This window comes from Acomys russatus, chromosome 14 (assembly GCF_903995435.1).
Source record: "Acomys russatus chromosome 14, mAcoRus1.1, whole genome shotgun sequence".
In the NCBI taxonomy this organism is placed as follows: Eukaryota; Metazoa; Chordata; class Mammalia; order Rodentia; family Muridae; genus Acomys; species Acomys russatus.
The window spans coordinates 28,493,110-28,505,771 of record NC_067150.1 but is presented as its reverse complement, the minus strand read 5'-3'; the positions used below and the strand labels follow the sequence as shown (position 1 = coordinate 28,505,771).

Below are 12,662 nucleotides of genomic sequence, written 5' to 3'. Positions count from 1 at the left end.
GGCCGTCATGGGAAATGTCTGCATTCTAGACACCCAGGCCCCTGCCTATCAGCCTCGCCACCTCTCCACCTGTTCCCCAATTGCAGGCAGGACAGACAGACCCATCCCTAGTGTAGGCTGGCAGGTTCCTCCCTTTGGGTCATTTCATCCAGGCCTCAGTCTCCCTGTGACTAGCAGAATATAGGTAAGGACCAGTTTCCTTTTTTCTGTGCATCTCTTTAGTTGTTCTCCAGCTAGCAACTTAGGAAAGGCAAGCAGGCTTAGGAAGGGGGGGGGGAGGGGGCGGGAAGACAGAATAAATGTTGGCTGGATGCCTGTGGGTTCCTCTGAGGTGTGTGTGTCTTTCCCAGGAGCAAAGAACGAGCCCCTCCCCCCCGAAAAGTCATAAGTTCCCATTAGGAAATGCCTGAACGTCTTAAAGCAATAATAAAAATGCCAACCTCCTCCTTACAATACCCCTTCCCGCTAGACACAAGGATGCTCAGTTAATAGCTCCAGGGCTGGAGACTCTGGTGAGCATGTGTGTAACTGAGGGTCCCGGGCCTTCGGGTCACAGCTGACCACAGGTATGGCAGCTTGGCTCCTCAGCGCCCTCCCCAGAGCAGGCAGTGGGGAGGGCTGCCGATTTTCACTGTGGCCTGGCGCACTGAGTGGAGTGTCAGACACTGGCGCGGCAGGAAAAGGCTGCAGCCTGTGTTGCCATGGATATACTGAGGCGCGATCAGATGCTGTTATTTTTAGCCCTGCAGTGCCAATTTATTGGTGGCATCCTGGGGACACACAGGAAAGGCAGGAGGCCCTGGGAGTCTGGGTTCTGCCTGGGATAGGTGATGTGTGAATGCTCTGGGGTCTGGGTACACTGAGTAGATTGACCATTTCTCTGCAGCAGTTGTCCCTCTCAGACCAGGAGAAGCAGAACATCTGGGCAGGAACGGAGTAATGGGGGCAGCAGAGGGGTGCTGAGGAGGCATCAAGCTGGGCTTGGCTTTCTAGCATAGGAGGGGAATAGATGAGATTGTCCATGGGCAGCCTCCTATGTTGAGATATAGTCACTTTGGTTCATTTCCAGAGCTTGGCTCACACCCTGCTCTCAGGCCAAGGCCCTACCCAAAACCTCACATAAAGGCCTGAAGCTCAGGGCTTTGATCTGAGGCAGACTTTGGCCACCAGCATGTAGCAGTTCGTGGTGGTGGTGGTAAAGTTTAGGCCTTAGAGTTTCTCACTCCTATAAATGGGCAGCCCTGATTTCTGACCATTGCCCAAGTGTGCACTGTGCAGGGATCTTGACATTTCCATCTTGCTGCCAGTCTTCCTGAGTCTGACTTGAGCTGGTTCTAGCTTCCTTATAGCCACCTCCATCCCAGCATCCAGGTGTGGTCTGATACCTCAACCCCTCAGTGTTTCATGAATAGCTGTCAATAAACTCCCACTATGAGCACCCTTTCCTGCCGTGGTTATGTTCGCTGTGTATAAGACATGTCCCATGACCTCAGGAGGATCCTGTAGGCTTGGTCCCTAGGGACGGTGATATGTCTCTCTGGCTGAGCAGACCTAATGCAATGCTAAGTGGCTGATCATGAAAAGTGAGAGATGAGCCCGTAACCTCTCCATGGGCCTTGTCAGGCGGGTCAAAAGGTAGATAAAGGAATATGGTCATCCTGTGACCTCTGACCTCTTTTTCTTGGCCAGGATAAAATTCATCGCCTACCACACTCCACGACTGAGATTTTTTTGAAGGTACTGAAAAGGAGAGTGTCCACAAACATACCAGCATTCCCATTCCCCCCATATCCCCCATTCCCACTGTGGTGTTTGTGCAGGGGCGGGGCTTACCGTTGACAGTCAAGGTCACCTCTCGCTCCCCAGCGCCTACCCTGGGCACCACAGCCCGGCACACGTACTTCCCAGCATCCTCTTGACGGACAGATTTGAGGGTCAGGGTCTTTTCATTGCTCAGGACCTAGGAGGCCAGAGGAGGACGAGACACAAAAAGTAAGGGAAAGCTTCTTCTGCTGGGGATAGATTGCTACCCAGACACCAGCATCTCTGTAAACACCAAGGAGAAGAGAGAGCTAAGAGACAGATAGTGCCATTAAGGCCTTGAGAGGAGACTCCCACTCACACTGAGACCCTCTTCCAGATGCAAGCCTGTGGGAGTAGTGCATGGTGGTGACAGGAGTGTGGGACTCCCTAACTAAAGACTCATGGCCTCTTTATACAGAGAGAGGACGGTACCCTCCTGCCACCTCCCAGCTACCCGTGGCTGAATTTATCCCACAACTGAATATGGAGGGTCCTTGAATCCAGGCTGTCGTAGTCATTCTTAGTGTCCCCTTGGGAGATAGCTGGAGGTGATGATCTGACCTAATCTTGGACACTAAATACCTGCATGGAATTGCTCAGTTACTATCTCAGAGGCTCATCCATCTAAGGGGGGCAGCGACGCCACCTGAAACACTGCTGCAGCTGTGAGCACATAAGGGCTACGCAAAGGAAGTCCTTCTGCCTGTCCCCAGAATGTTGTGCTAAGATTAAGGCTCTGTTTGTTTGTTTTGTTCCCTCCCCCTCCCCCCTCTCCTCTGGGTGAGGCAGGATTTCTTTTTGTAACACTGGCTGTTATGGAACTCACTCTGTAGACCATGCTGGCCGCAGACTCCCAGAGATCCGCCTGCCTCTGCCTCCCAAGTGCCGGGATTAAAGGTGTGTGCCACCATTATGCAGTGACAAAGGGTAAGTTTATCTGAGGGAAAACTTAGACATCTTTCTAGGGCTAGGGCAAACTGCCCTAGGCATAGCATGTTCAGAGTGACATGGGTACAGGCAGAGCTCCGAGTTCCTGCTCCTCTTTCTGCTGGCTTGTTACAGATTGACTCCCCCAAAGCCCTCCTGTCTGCTCTACTAGCTATGCCCCAATTTCTGCCATAGGACCCTGGAGCCTGGCCTGAGAACTTACCACACCAGAACCCCGTTTCATCCACACGATGGTCAGAGATGGGTTGCCGATCCAGGCACAGCTGAAGATGGCTTCTGATCCCAGATCTACCAGCAGGGACTGAGGCTCTGAGGTCATTCGGGGACCAACTGTGATGGGGAGGAAAGAGGAGATGGGCTCAGGGGGGCTGGGGAGCTCTGGGGAGCTGTCTTACTCTCTTCTCATTTTCACCCACCCCAACTGGAGGAAGAGAGGCAGCTGGGTACTTAAGCACCTCCATCCACTTCAGTCCACTCCCTTAGGTTTCAGTTCTCTGAGGAGCCTGGGCCTGAGGCGTGGGAGGAGGACTCTGGAAGTGAGGACAAGACCCCTCTTCTCCAGGCTCAGCCTTGCTCAGGTCTACAGAGGAGGTGGTACCAGTCACAGACAAAGGCACTTAGGCCAACTTCTACCTCTATTTAGTGCTCATCCCCTTCTTTTTGTCCTTGTCCCATCTGGCTCCAGAAAGTGGAGGGAACCTACTGCTTCAGAAATCATAGGCATTGGGACCATGACTCGAAATGACCTGGTCCACTCTTCTTGGGTGTCTTTCTAGGGACTTGCCTTCTAGCCAAGACACCTCAGACCCTCCTTAGTCCTCTAGAAGTAGGCTAGCTCCTGGTCCCACTTCTGACACCTCTGCTCAGTATGTGAAAGCCTTTCTCTGCCCTATTCCAACACACTGGCCTGTAGGCCAAGCCTTGTTCTGTAGAATGGCTGAGGTACTCAGAGAGCAGGCCAGGAAGGCCTTGGAGCACTTCTTTGAGGGCACAGAGCCTGAACTCTGGAGCTAGGAGGTTGAGACTAGTTTCAAGATGTAACAGGTAAGATAATATATCTACCGAGTCTTTGTGGGACAAAAGGGTCAAAGTCAAGTTTGTGGAAGTGCTTTTAAAACTAATGGGTAGTAGGTGAGCTAATTATATATATATATATATGTGTGTGTGTGTGTGTGTGTGTATAATATATGTATACATATATGTATACACACACACACACACACATATATATACTTGTGTACTTGTGATATGTATCCCAGGCTGGTCTTGAACTCACTATGTAGCCCTGCCTGGAAGTTCTTCTGGTTTAGCCTTTCGAGTGCCTGGATTATAGGTGTGTGCCATCACTCTGGGTTTTGTAATTTTTTTTTTATAATGCATCCAGCTAGCTAGTTCTCAGAAATAGGTTGGCCACATCTGTTAGGCCACTGGTGAGAAAATGGAGCTGTCCATGAGTCAGTGGGACATTGGAGTGTGTGTATAGGTGATGGATTTAGTTATTCCCTGGCCTAGGTTCTCACCCTGACATGTAGTCCCTGTGCACCCCTGAGTGTCCATCTCCTTCGTTTTGATAATATGGATAATAAGATATACTTATGGACTGTGTGTGTGTGTGTCCTCCTCAAACGCCTATGCTGTGTAGATATATTAGGAGGTAGGGCCCTTGGGAGGTGATTAGGATGTAAGGGTGCTAGAACAGTCATGCTGGCTCTTCGCTCCTGCTGGTCAGTCCTCCCAGTCCACGGAAAGTAGTCACTGCACTCTGATGCTCTGGGGCCCTGGGGCAACCAAAGATCTAAATGGAAGTGGTACTAGGAGAGGCTGTAAACACAAACTGTACACTGTGCTGTGGGAGATGAGTCTAGCCATGGTCCCACCACCCACTGCCTGCCCCCCAGGGTCCCCGAGCCCCCACACTTACAGTAGACGTCCACTGTGCGGCTAAGGTTGGTGCTGCCGAGGGCATTGGTCACTTCACAGGACACAGGCTCTGAGAAATACGTGTAGTCCACAGTTGTCCTATACAGCTCCCCAGATGCCTCCTTGATGATGTGACCCCGTTTGGCCCACCTGCAATGGAGGCCAGAGGTCTATGGGGGGAAGGCATCCCACGGGAAGCTGGACATACCTACCCCTCAAGAAAATGAGGAGATGAGCATGTTACCACAAGGTGATGGTGATCCACCTTGAGCCATGGCCACTTGAGAAGTAGGTTATTCTGGGGATGAGTTTTCTGGCTGGCCACTCCATAGTGAGCGAGTCATTTGTTAATCCGACTCTTAGTCACCAGATAGCATGGCCATACTGCTCCAAGTTCTATTCTGGGCCCTGTCCTGGGCCGTGAAGGAAAAGGAGGGATGGTGAGTGTATGGCGTCAGAGGGCGAATGACACATTCCTCACATGTGCATGTATGTTACACACATTGGTGTGTGCACCCCCCTACACACAGACAAAATAGGCTATACGAAGTCTGGCTTCCAGACAAGGTAAGAAAATGTAGGACTTGGTTATTGAACGCCTACATTATGCTAGCTTACTCAGCAACTCTCTTGGCTCTGATCTAGCTCCTGCCTTAGCGCAGGTCCCTCCCTCACTGTGGCCCTTATCTTCTTTTAAATCTTTTCAGTCTTCCTCCCAAGGTAGATACTTGATTTTTACTATTTGCTGACTCTGCCTTTCCCCCATGGCTTTGTCACATTGAGACCACAGATTCATTAGCCCTGGTTGAGGGGCGGGGGGGGAAGTCCACTGGGGAGGAAATTTCTCTCATGAGCTGATCAGTACCATATTGAAAGGAAGAGACTGAAAAGCCTTAAGCTTTGCTTGATCTCAGTTCTGGGGTTGTGATCAGCATGTTGGATCAGCCACCAGGTGATGGCCATGTGCACAAAGGTATGTGTGAGTGTGTGTGTATGTGCAAAAGTGCACATAATGTATGCACATATGCTCATGAGGGTTTTCCTGTGAGTATATGCATATATGCCTATATGTATATATGTGTACCTGAGGGTGTGTTGTGTGCATGTGAATATTGCCTATATCCCTATGTATGTGTGTATATGTGCACATGAGAGGGTTTGTATGTGTGCAAGTTTGAATATGTGCATGTTATCTATGTGTGTGCATGCACGTGCACCTGTAAGTGTGAGATTGTGCATATATGTGTGCACATGAAAGTTTGCTTGTATGCACTTGTGAGTATGTACTTATGTGTATGTGGACATGGAGGAGTTACATACATAAAATGTGAATATGTGTTTGTGTGTTCATATATGGGGTCTTTATGTGTGTAAGTGTATGTGAATGTATATACACATCTGTACATGAGTGCCAGTGAGCAAATGTGTGAAAGTATGGGCATGTACATGTATGTGAATGTGAGGACTTACATGTGTACAAATATGAGAGTGCCACGGTCTATGGCATGAGAGCATGTGTGTATGTACATGTGTTTACTTGTATATGTGAGGGTTAGTATGTGTGCAGGTGTATGTGCATGTGTGTACATGTGTCCCTCTGGGGGATTGCATGTGTGAGTATGCACATATATGCTTGTGTGCTTGTGTACATGTAGATTACAGATCCCTAAGGGGAAAGCATTTACAGCTCCTCAGCTTAAAGCTATTGTGTGCACAACACTCACTCTTTGAAAACATAAAACTTCTAACCATGTTCCTAGGTCTGCAACCTGTCTGGGCTTGTTTCTCAAGCTGAAGAGGCCTCTGGGGTCCCTCTCTGGTGATTCCGTGGAGTCCCCACTCCCTCTGACCGCTGCTACTTCTCTGCTCTTCCTTGCTCTGCTCCTGGCCCTTTCTTGGTGACACAGATTGTTTCCCCCTTTCTCCACCAGCTCTTGGCTCAGTGTGGCCTGTCTAGCCCCTAGAGACATAGCCACTTCTCTACATCCCAAGGAACACCTAGACTGGCGCCATGTGGTTGTTATCTCGAATTAATATCGAGTAACTATTAAGAACACGATTAATAATAACAATTATAGTTTAACAACAGAGCGAACCATAGCTCCCAGAGAGCTTAAGGAGCTTCCCAACAAACCATTATGAGTTATTCATGAGTCGTTTCAATTCCTAACTTTAATTTAATGACCAGACTTAATAGTCAGGCACGGGCCCCTGCCTGAGGTGGATTAATTCTGCTCCAGACACACAGCTGGAGATCAGTGTCCAGTCTCTACTCCTTCCAGGAGTGGTGGGAGGCTGTCGGGGGGGGGGGGAGGCAGGGGGGGCTGTAGGGGGGGGGGGGGGGGGAGCTGAGAGCTGAGAGGAGAGTGAGGAAACGCCCAGGTAAACATTCTCTGCTCTTGATGCTTGTAACATGTAAGCTGGGGCTGGCTCTGTGTTTGTGCCCAGGGGTGCTGGCTCAGATAGGCAGGCTGTTTTCCCATGGAGAAGATGGAGGCTTCTCTCTGTTCATGGGCCCCTTACTGGGAAGCTTAGGGAGGGCCAACCTCCCCAGGATCAGATTGTCACAACCCCTGGGGTCTGTAACCCAGTACTCCAAGGTCTTCAGTTACACCTTCCAGGCCAAGTTGGCCTCTCTTTGCACCCAAAGGAGCCACAGGGAAGAAGAATTAGGATACAGCTTGCCACAGGAAGTTTTCTGCCTCAGAAGAGATCAAAACTAATGCACACTGTGGGCGTCCAAGGAGGGAAGGCAGGAAGGATGCTCTGATTGTCCTGGTTCAGGGTCATGGAGGGAGGAGGGAGGTGGCTATGGGATTGGATGTCAGAAGGCTGAATTCAGGGCTTTTGGAAAGGTGGCAACCCATACCCCAACTCTTTATTTTTGTTCTTTTTTGAGACAGTGTTTCTCTGTGTAGCCTTGGCTGTCCTGGACTGCTTTGTAGACCAGGCTGGCCTTGAACTCATAGTGATCCACCTGCCTCTGCCTCCCGAGTGCTGGATTAAAGGCGTGCGCCACCACGCCTGGCTCATACCTCAGCTCTTTAAGAGCCCTCTGCTCATATCTTGACTGACCAATCTTCCCCCCACCCTCCCTCACTCCCATCACACATCAAACGGCTCTCTGAAGGCCCTTCCAGAAGCATATGGAATGAGACTATCTCATTCCAGTCTTGGGCCACAGGGTCCAGAACCAAAGAGCAGATTTCTTCTTTCCCCACATACCCGCACCCCAACCCCAGTTTGTGGCTCAGCCTCCTCTGCCTGGTCCTCACCGCCTCATCCCCACCATCTCTCCCAGTTCCTCCTTGAACTGCTTCAGCTTAAGCCTTTTCAATCAGTGTCTAATTTGGTCTGAACAAATGTAAGAGGATTAATTATTTATATCACAGAATCGAGAGACCCAACACGTCACAGGTGTGCGTTGGTGTGTCAAACAGCCCCACATGCACTGTCTAGGCGACTGTGTTCTTCTGTCACATATTTGCCAGAGACCTCAGTGAATAAAGCCCAGAACATCTCTTGTTTCCCTTAAGCCTGGTCCACAAACCCAGGCCCTGGGTTCCTGAAGGCGGTGAAGTGGCACCTTCCATGCCCAGTCAGGTCCTATCTCAGGGTAGGGCTGAGAGAGGATACATGTCTAATTTCAGAGATTACAGCCTCTGAGGTAGACAAGGGAGGACGCAATCAAGATGAATGAGTGAAAGAAGCAAAGATGTCTGTAATCTTGTCAACGTCATTTGGCGGGGAAAAAAAAATCAATGGACTCATGCTACAGATTTGTTTAAGCCATTTTCTCCTGGGTCCTAGCGCTATGTGGAAAATGAATGTGGGGTGCTGACAAGACCTTGTTGAAGGGAAGGGGCTGAACAGGAGCCTAAAACCTCTTCTCGCTTTTACAGCCCAGCCCAGCTTTCCCACCTCTTCCTGGGGGCCAGAAGGCCTTTTGAGTCCTACAGCGAGCCCAGGTTGGTACTGCACAACCGCAGACCCTTCAGCCAATCAGAAGGCTCGAAGAATTGGTAGCAAATAAGAACAGTGACCATCTGCAGGGAGCTGAACCCCTGGTGCTCCTCTTCCTCCTCCTCCTTCTCCTCCTCCTCTTCCTCCTTCTCCTTTTCTTCTTTTGGTTTTCCGAGATAGGGTTTCTCTGTGTAGCCTTGGCTGTCCTAGACTCACCTTTTAGATCAGGGTGGCCTTGAACTCACAGTGATCCACCTGCCTCTGCCTCCCGAGTGCTGGGATTAAAGGCATGTACCAGCACTGCCCGGCTCATATTCTTCCTCTTATACCGGGAGCTCATGTAGGATTCAGAATGCTTCAGAGCAGGAGAGGAAGGGACGGAGGGAGTCTTACAGAACCCAAAGTCTAGGGAAACTGCATGTGTGCATTTATTACGTCATTAGCTCGAAGAAATACAAATATCAAACAGAAAGGCAGGTTTTAAATAATTTCCACTAGCCACCATCTTTTCTTCACCTCGACTTGCTAGCTGTTCATGTCTGATCACATGTGTTTCACAGTGACATCACCCCTGTGGAGGCTCACACTTTCTTCTTATTTTTGTTGTCCTGGGTTTCTGAGCGAGACCCAGCAGCTGGGCTCCCTCTTACCTGAGGTCAGAAGGCAGGTGGAGGGCTGCAGGCCTTTGGGTGAAGGCTGCTGACTGTCTGAGGCGTGCTACCATGCTTTCTGCTCAAGGGATCCCTAGGCCCCCAGATAACAGGCAGTGACACAGAAACGGGGGAGTTGAGTGTCCTTGTCTCTGGGGCCCCAGAGGAGTTTTGGGGATTGCTGTGATGGATAGTGGACAGGCTGTCTGCCTGTCTGGTGGAAGGTGCTTATGGATGAGAAAGGAACTGGCATTTGAAGCGTCTCCTGGGAGCAGTATATCTATCTAGGGACCCTGTGCTGAGAGCTTGGGGCAGACAGGAGAAAGGTACAGGGATGGCAGGTGCAGTTAGAAGCCCAAAGACAGGCACTTTTTTTTTAAAGTTCCTTCTGCATCTTCTTGTCACTTCTGGATAGTGCCAGATCCATGCCAAACCAGGCTCTGGAGGCTGAGGGGGAAGGCACCTCAAACTTTGTGGTGGATGTCAGAGGCTGTCTGATCTTCCTGCTTCCAGCGTGGCAAGGGTTAACTCAGGAGGGAGGGATAGAGAGGTTGTAGGCCTTCCTGATTTCTGGTCCCACTGCTGCTCTATTATCCACACGGCAGGGAGCCAGCACAGTTCACCCTGTCCACTCTGAGCCTGCCATGGCTTCCTCTGTGGCCCATTGCCCTTTCTTCCACCTGCTGGGGCTGCGCAGCATCATGCCTCGTGTCTTCCCTCTCCTCCACATCCCTAGTCATTGCCTTCCTTGTCTGGGACCATTAGCATTCTTGCCACTTGCAGAAGTTGCAGCTTAACAGCTCGTATCCATGGTGGAAGTGATGTCCTGGACTCTGCCATCAAGCCTAGGCTGGTGGGAAGTTAGGGTTACTGGAAGTTTCTGCAAAAACATCTAAAGGACTGCGCATCCATTACCTGTACTTGGACATCCCTGAGATCACTTAGTTTCTGGAGTGCTGTGTGGTGGTATGTGCAGGCAAGCAGGCACCCAGAGGAGCAGCTCTGAAGGCTTATTTGATCAGATGCATGCAAGGAATACCTAGTTTATGCCATGCGGTACACTGCATGCTGAGAGCCATAAGTGACTAAATTGCAGCTCTTGCCTCTGAGAAATTCAGTCAGAAGGCAGAGACAAGCATGTGAAAAACCAGTGATGCCCTTATCAGTGTTGTGGACGAGGATGCAGGGTGAGGTGGTGGCTCTGCAGGATTCCAGGTGCCCTTCGGGCTCCGTCCAGCTCTATAGCACTAAGTACACTGACTGACCCACTCTGCTAGCATTTTCAACATTTGTCTGAGCCTTGCTCTGTTGTTCAGAAATATGGAATAAACAAACCATTGAAAGAGGAGGGGCACTCCTGGTTCCTTAGCAGAGGGAGTACATGTGAGCTTGAAGGAAATAGAGGGTCTGTTTGGCTAGCAGGTGGATCTGCATGTGGGAGGGGGAGGAGGCTATTTGGACACCTGCTGTGAAGCAATACTGTGGCCATGTGTGACATCCCACATGACAGACCAAGCTGTCTTCACCACAGTGATGCTCACCTGTACTGGGTGACAGCTGGGTTGGCCTTTGCAGAGCAGTGGAACGTGACGATGTTGTCCTCCAACACCGGCTGTGGTTCTATGGTCATGTTGACAAGTGGGGCATCTGCAGGGAGAAGAGATTCACGTACAAACTTGGGAAAGAGTAGGGCAGGGAGACATTAGAAGGGCAAAGCCAGGGATCTCATCACTCAGGGACCATGGTGATAGGTTCCCCGGAGAGGGAGGGAGGCCTTAGCAGGAGGTGACTGCTCCTTGAAAGTGGCTGCTTTAGATAGCCCAGGGTGTTGGGTGCAGGTCCCTCTGTGACTCAGGGTCTAAACTGAAAGGAACGCCCATCTCGAGTGAACTGGCTTCCCAGGCCTCAGATGTGTGCAGCCTAGTGTGCAGCCTCGCTTCAACTTCCAATCCACTTGAGTGGTGGTAAAGGGTACTCAGCCCACAGAACAAGCTTCCTGTCTGTGAGATGTCTGCTTATTATCTCCATGCAAAAGTTGTGGGGCCTCTGGTAACTCGAAAGTGGCATTTACACCCTTTCATCGGCGCAGTCATCTATCTCTTACTGAGTCCTGACTGGGTGTCACCAGGCCCTCAGCATCCCGAGCTGGGGCGGCTTGTTTTCTCATCTGACATGATAAGAAGCTACACTCCGAAGTGCTAAATGGTCTGAGGTGGAGGAGATGGAAAGTGAGAGGTGGGGAGCTCACAGAGAGTCCCGCATGGAAGGGCTTGCGGTGGGCACGGCAAAGCATGCAACATAGGACAGAAGTGACAACTACAGGGAAGGACAGGGAACCCGGAGAAGCAGAGAAAGGTGCACAGATGAGGAAGTGGGAGAGAGACAGACAGACAGACAGACAGAAAGGTGCCCAAGCACAGCCACTGAGGATTGCAGAAGGGAAGGAAGAGGAGAAACTAGAGATTGGGGGTAGGATGAGGCATAAAGAGTGGCATGGAGCTGTGCACAGACACACACCCAGACAAAGATACTGTGCCAAAAGCAGGGCACTGGGGGGCTGGAGAGATGGCTCAGCAGTCAAGAGAGTACTGACTGCTCTTCCAGAGGTCACGAGTTCAATCCCCAGAAACCACATGGTGGTTCACAACCATCCACAATGAGATCTGGTGCCCTCTCCTGGCCTGCAGGTGTACATACAAGCAGAACACTGTATACATAATAAATAAATATTTAAAAAAAAAAAAAAGCAGGGCATTGGCGACAAAGAGCACAGGAAACAAAGATCACAGGAAAATGGGGCTGGGGTTGGGGGACAGAGTCGGAGAGACAGAAAGAGACAGGCAGAGAGACATGGGGAGAATAAAAGGGTATAACTAGTAGAAAATGAAGGTCCCTGGCAGATGCAGAGGGGCAGACCTAGGCCCAGGGAATAGCCTGTTGGCCTGGCTTTTTCCTTCTCAGCCTCATACTCCCCTCAGAGGTGTGGCTTCATCTTGACGCTATGCTCCCTGTAGCTCCCAAGCCTCGGCATTTCCAGGCACCTTGGCACCCAGAATGCAGGGAAAGTAAGATAACCAACTAAAGTGGGTTTTTCCTCAATAGGGCCAGGAAGCATGGCTAAAGTGCAGTTCCAGGCTGACTGAGAGAGTGCTGAGTCCTCATGGCCTCGCTAGCACCCTGGCCTTCATCTCCTGGGCCAGGACCTGGCAATGAGTGGCCAGGTACCAGAAGTTCACAAGGCCTTTCTGTGGATTCAGCTCAGTCTCAGAAAATGCAGCGAGAGGCCAGTTCCTCAGAGGCTGTAGAGGATGTCTGTGAGGGACACGGCAGGGAATGACTCTATCCTGGTGTTCTGGGCTCCTGGTTCAAGACTATAGG

The 12,662-nt window shown here is 50.7% G+C and overlaps 1 protein-coding gene across 1 annotated transcript in view; it reads right to left on the bottom strand.

The window, feature by feature from the left end:
* Kirrel3 (kirre like nephrin family adhesion molecule 3) overlaps nucleotides 1-12,662 on the bottom strand; it is a 555,811-nt gene that overhangs the window by 17,128 nt on the left and 526,021 nt on the right. Inside the window, exons 7-10 of the mRNA XM_051156140.1 lie at nucleotides 10,826-10,931; nucleotides 4,673-4,821; nucleotides 2,954-3,081; nucleotides 1,834-1,960 (exon numbers count right to left, since the gene is read on the bottom strand). Of these exons, the coding sequence (XP_051012097.1) occupies nucleotides 1,834-1,960; nucleotides 2,954-3,081; nucleotides 4,673-4,821; nucleotides 10,826-10,931 (510 nt within the window). The remainder of the gene's footprint in view (nucleotides 1-1,833; nucleotides 1,961-2,953; nucleotides 3,082-4,672; nucleotides 4,822-10,825; nucleotides 10,932-12,662) is intronic.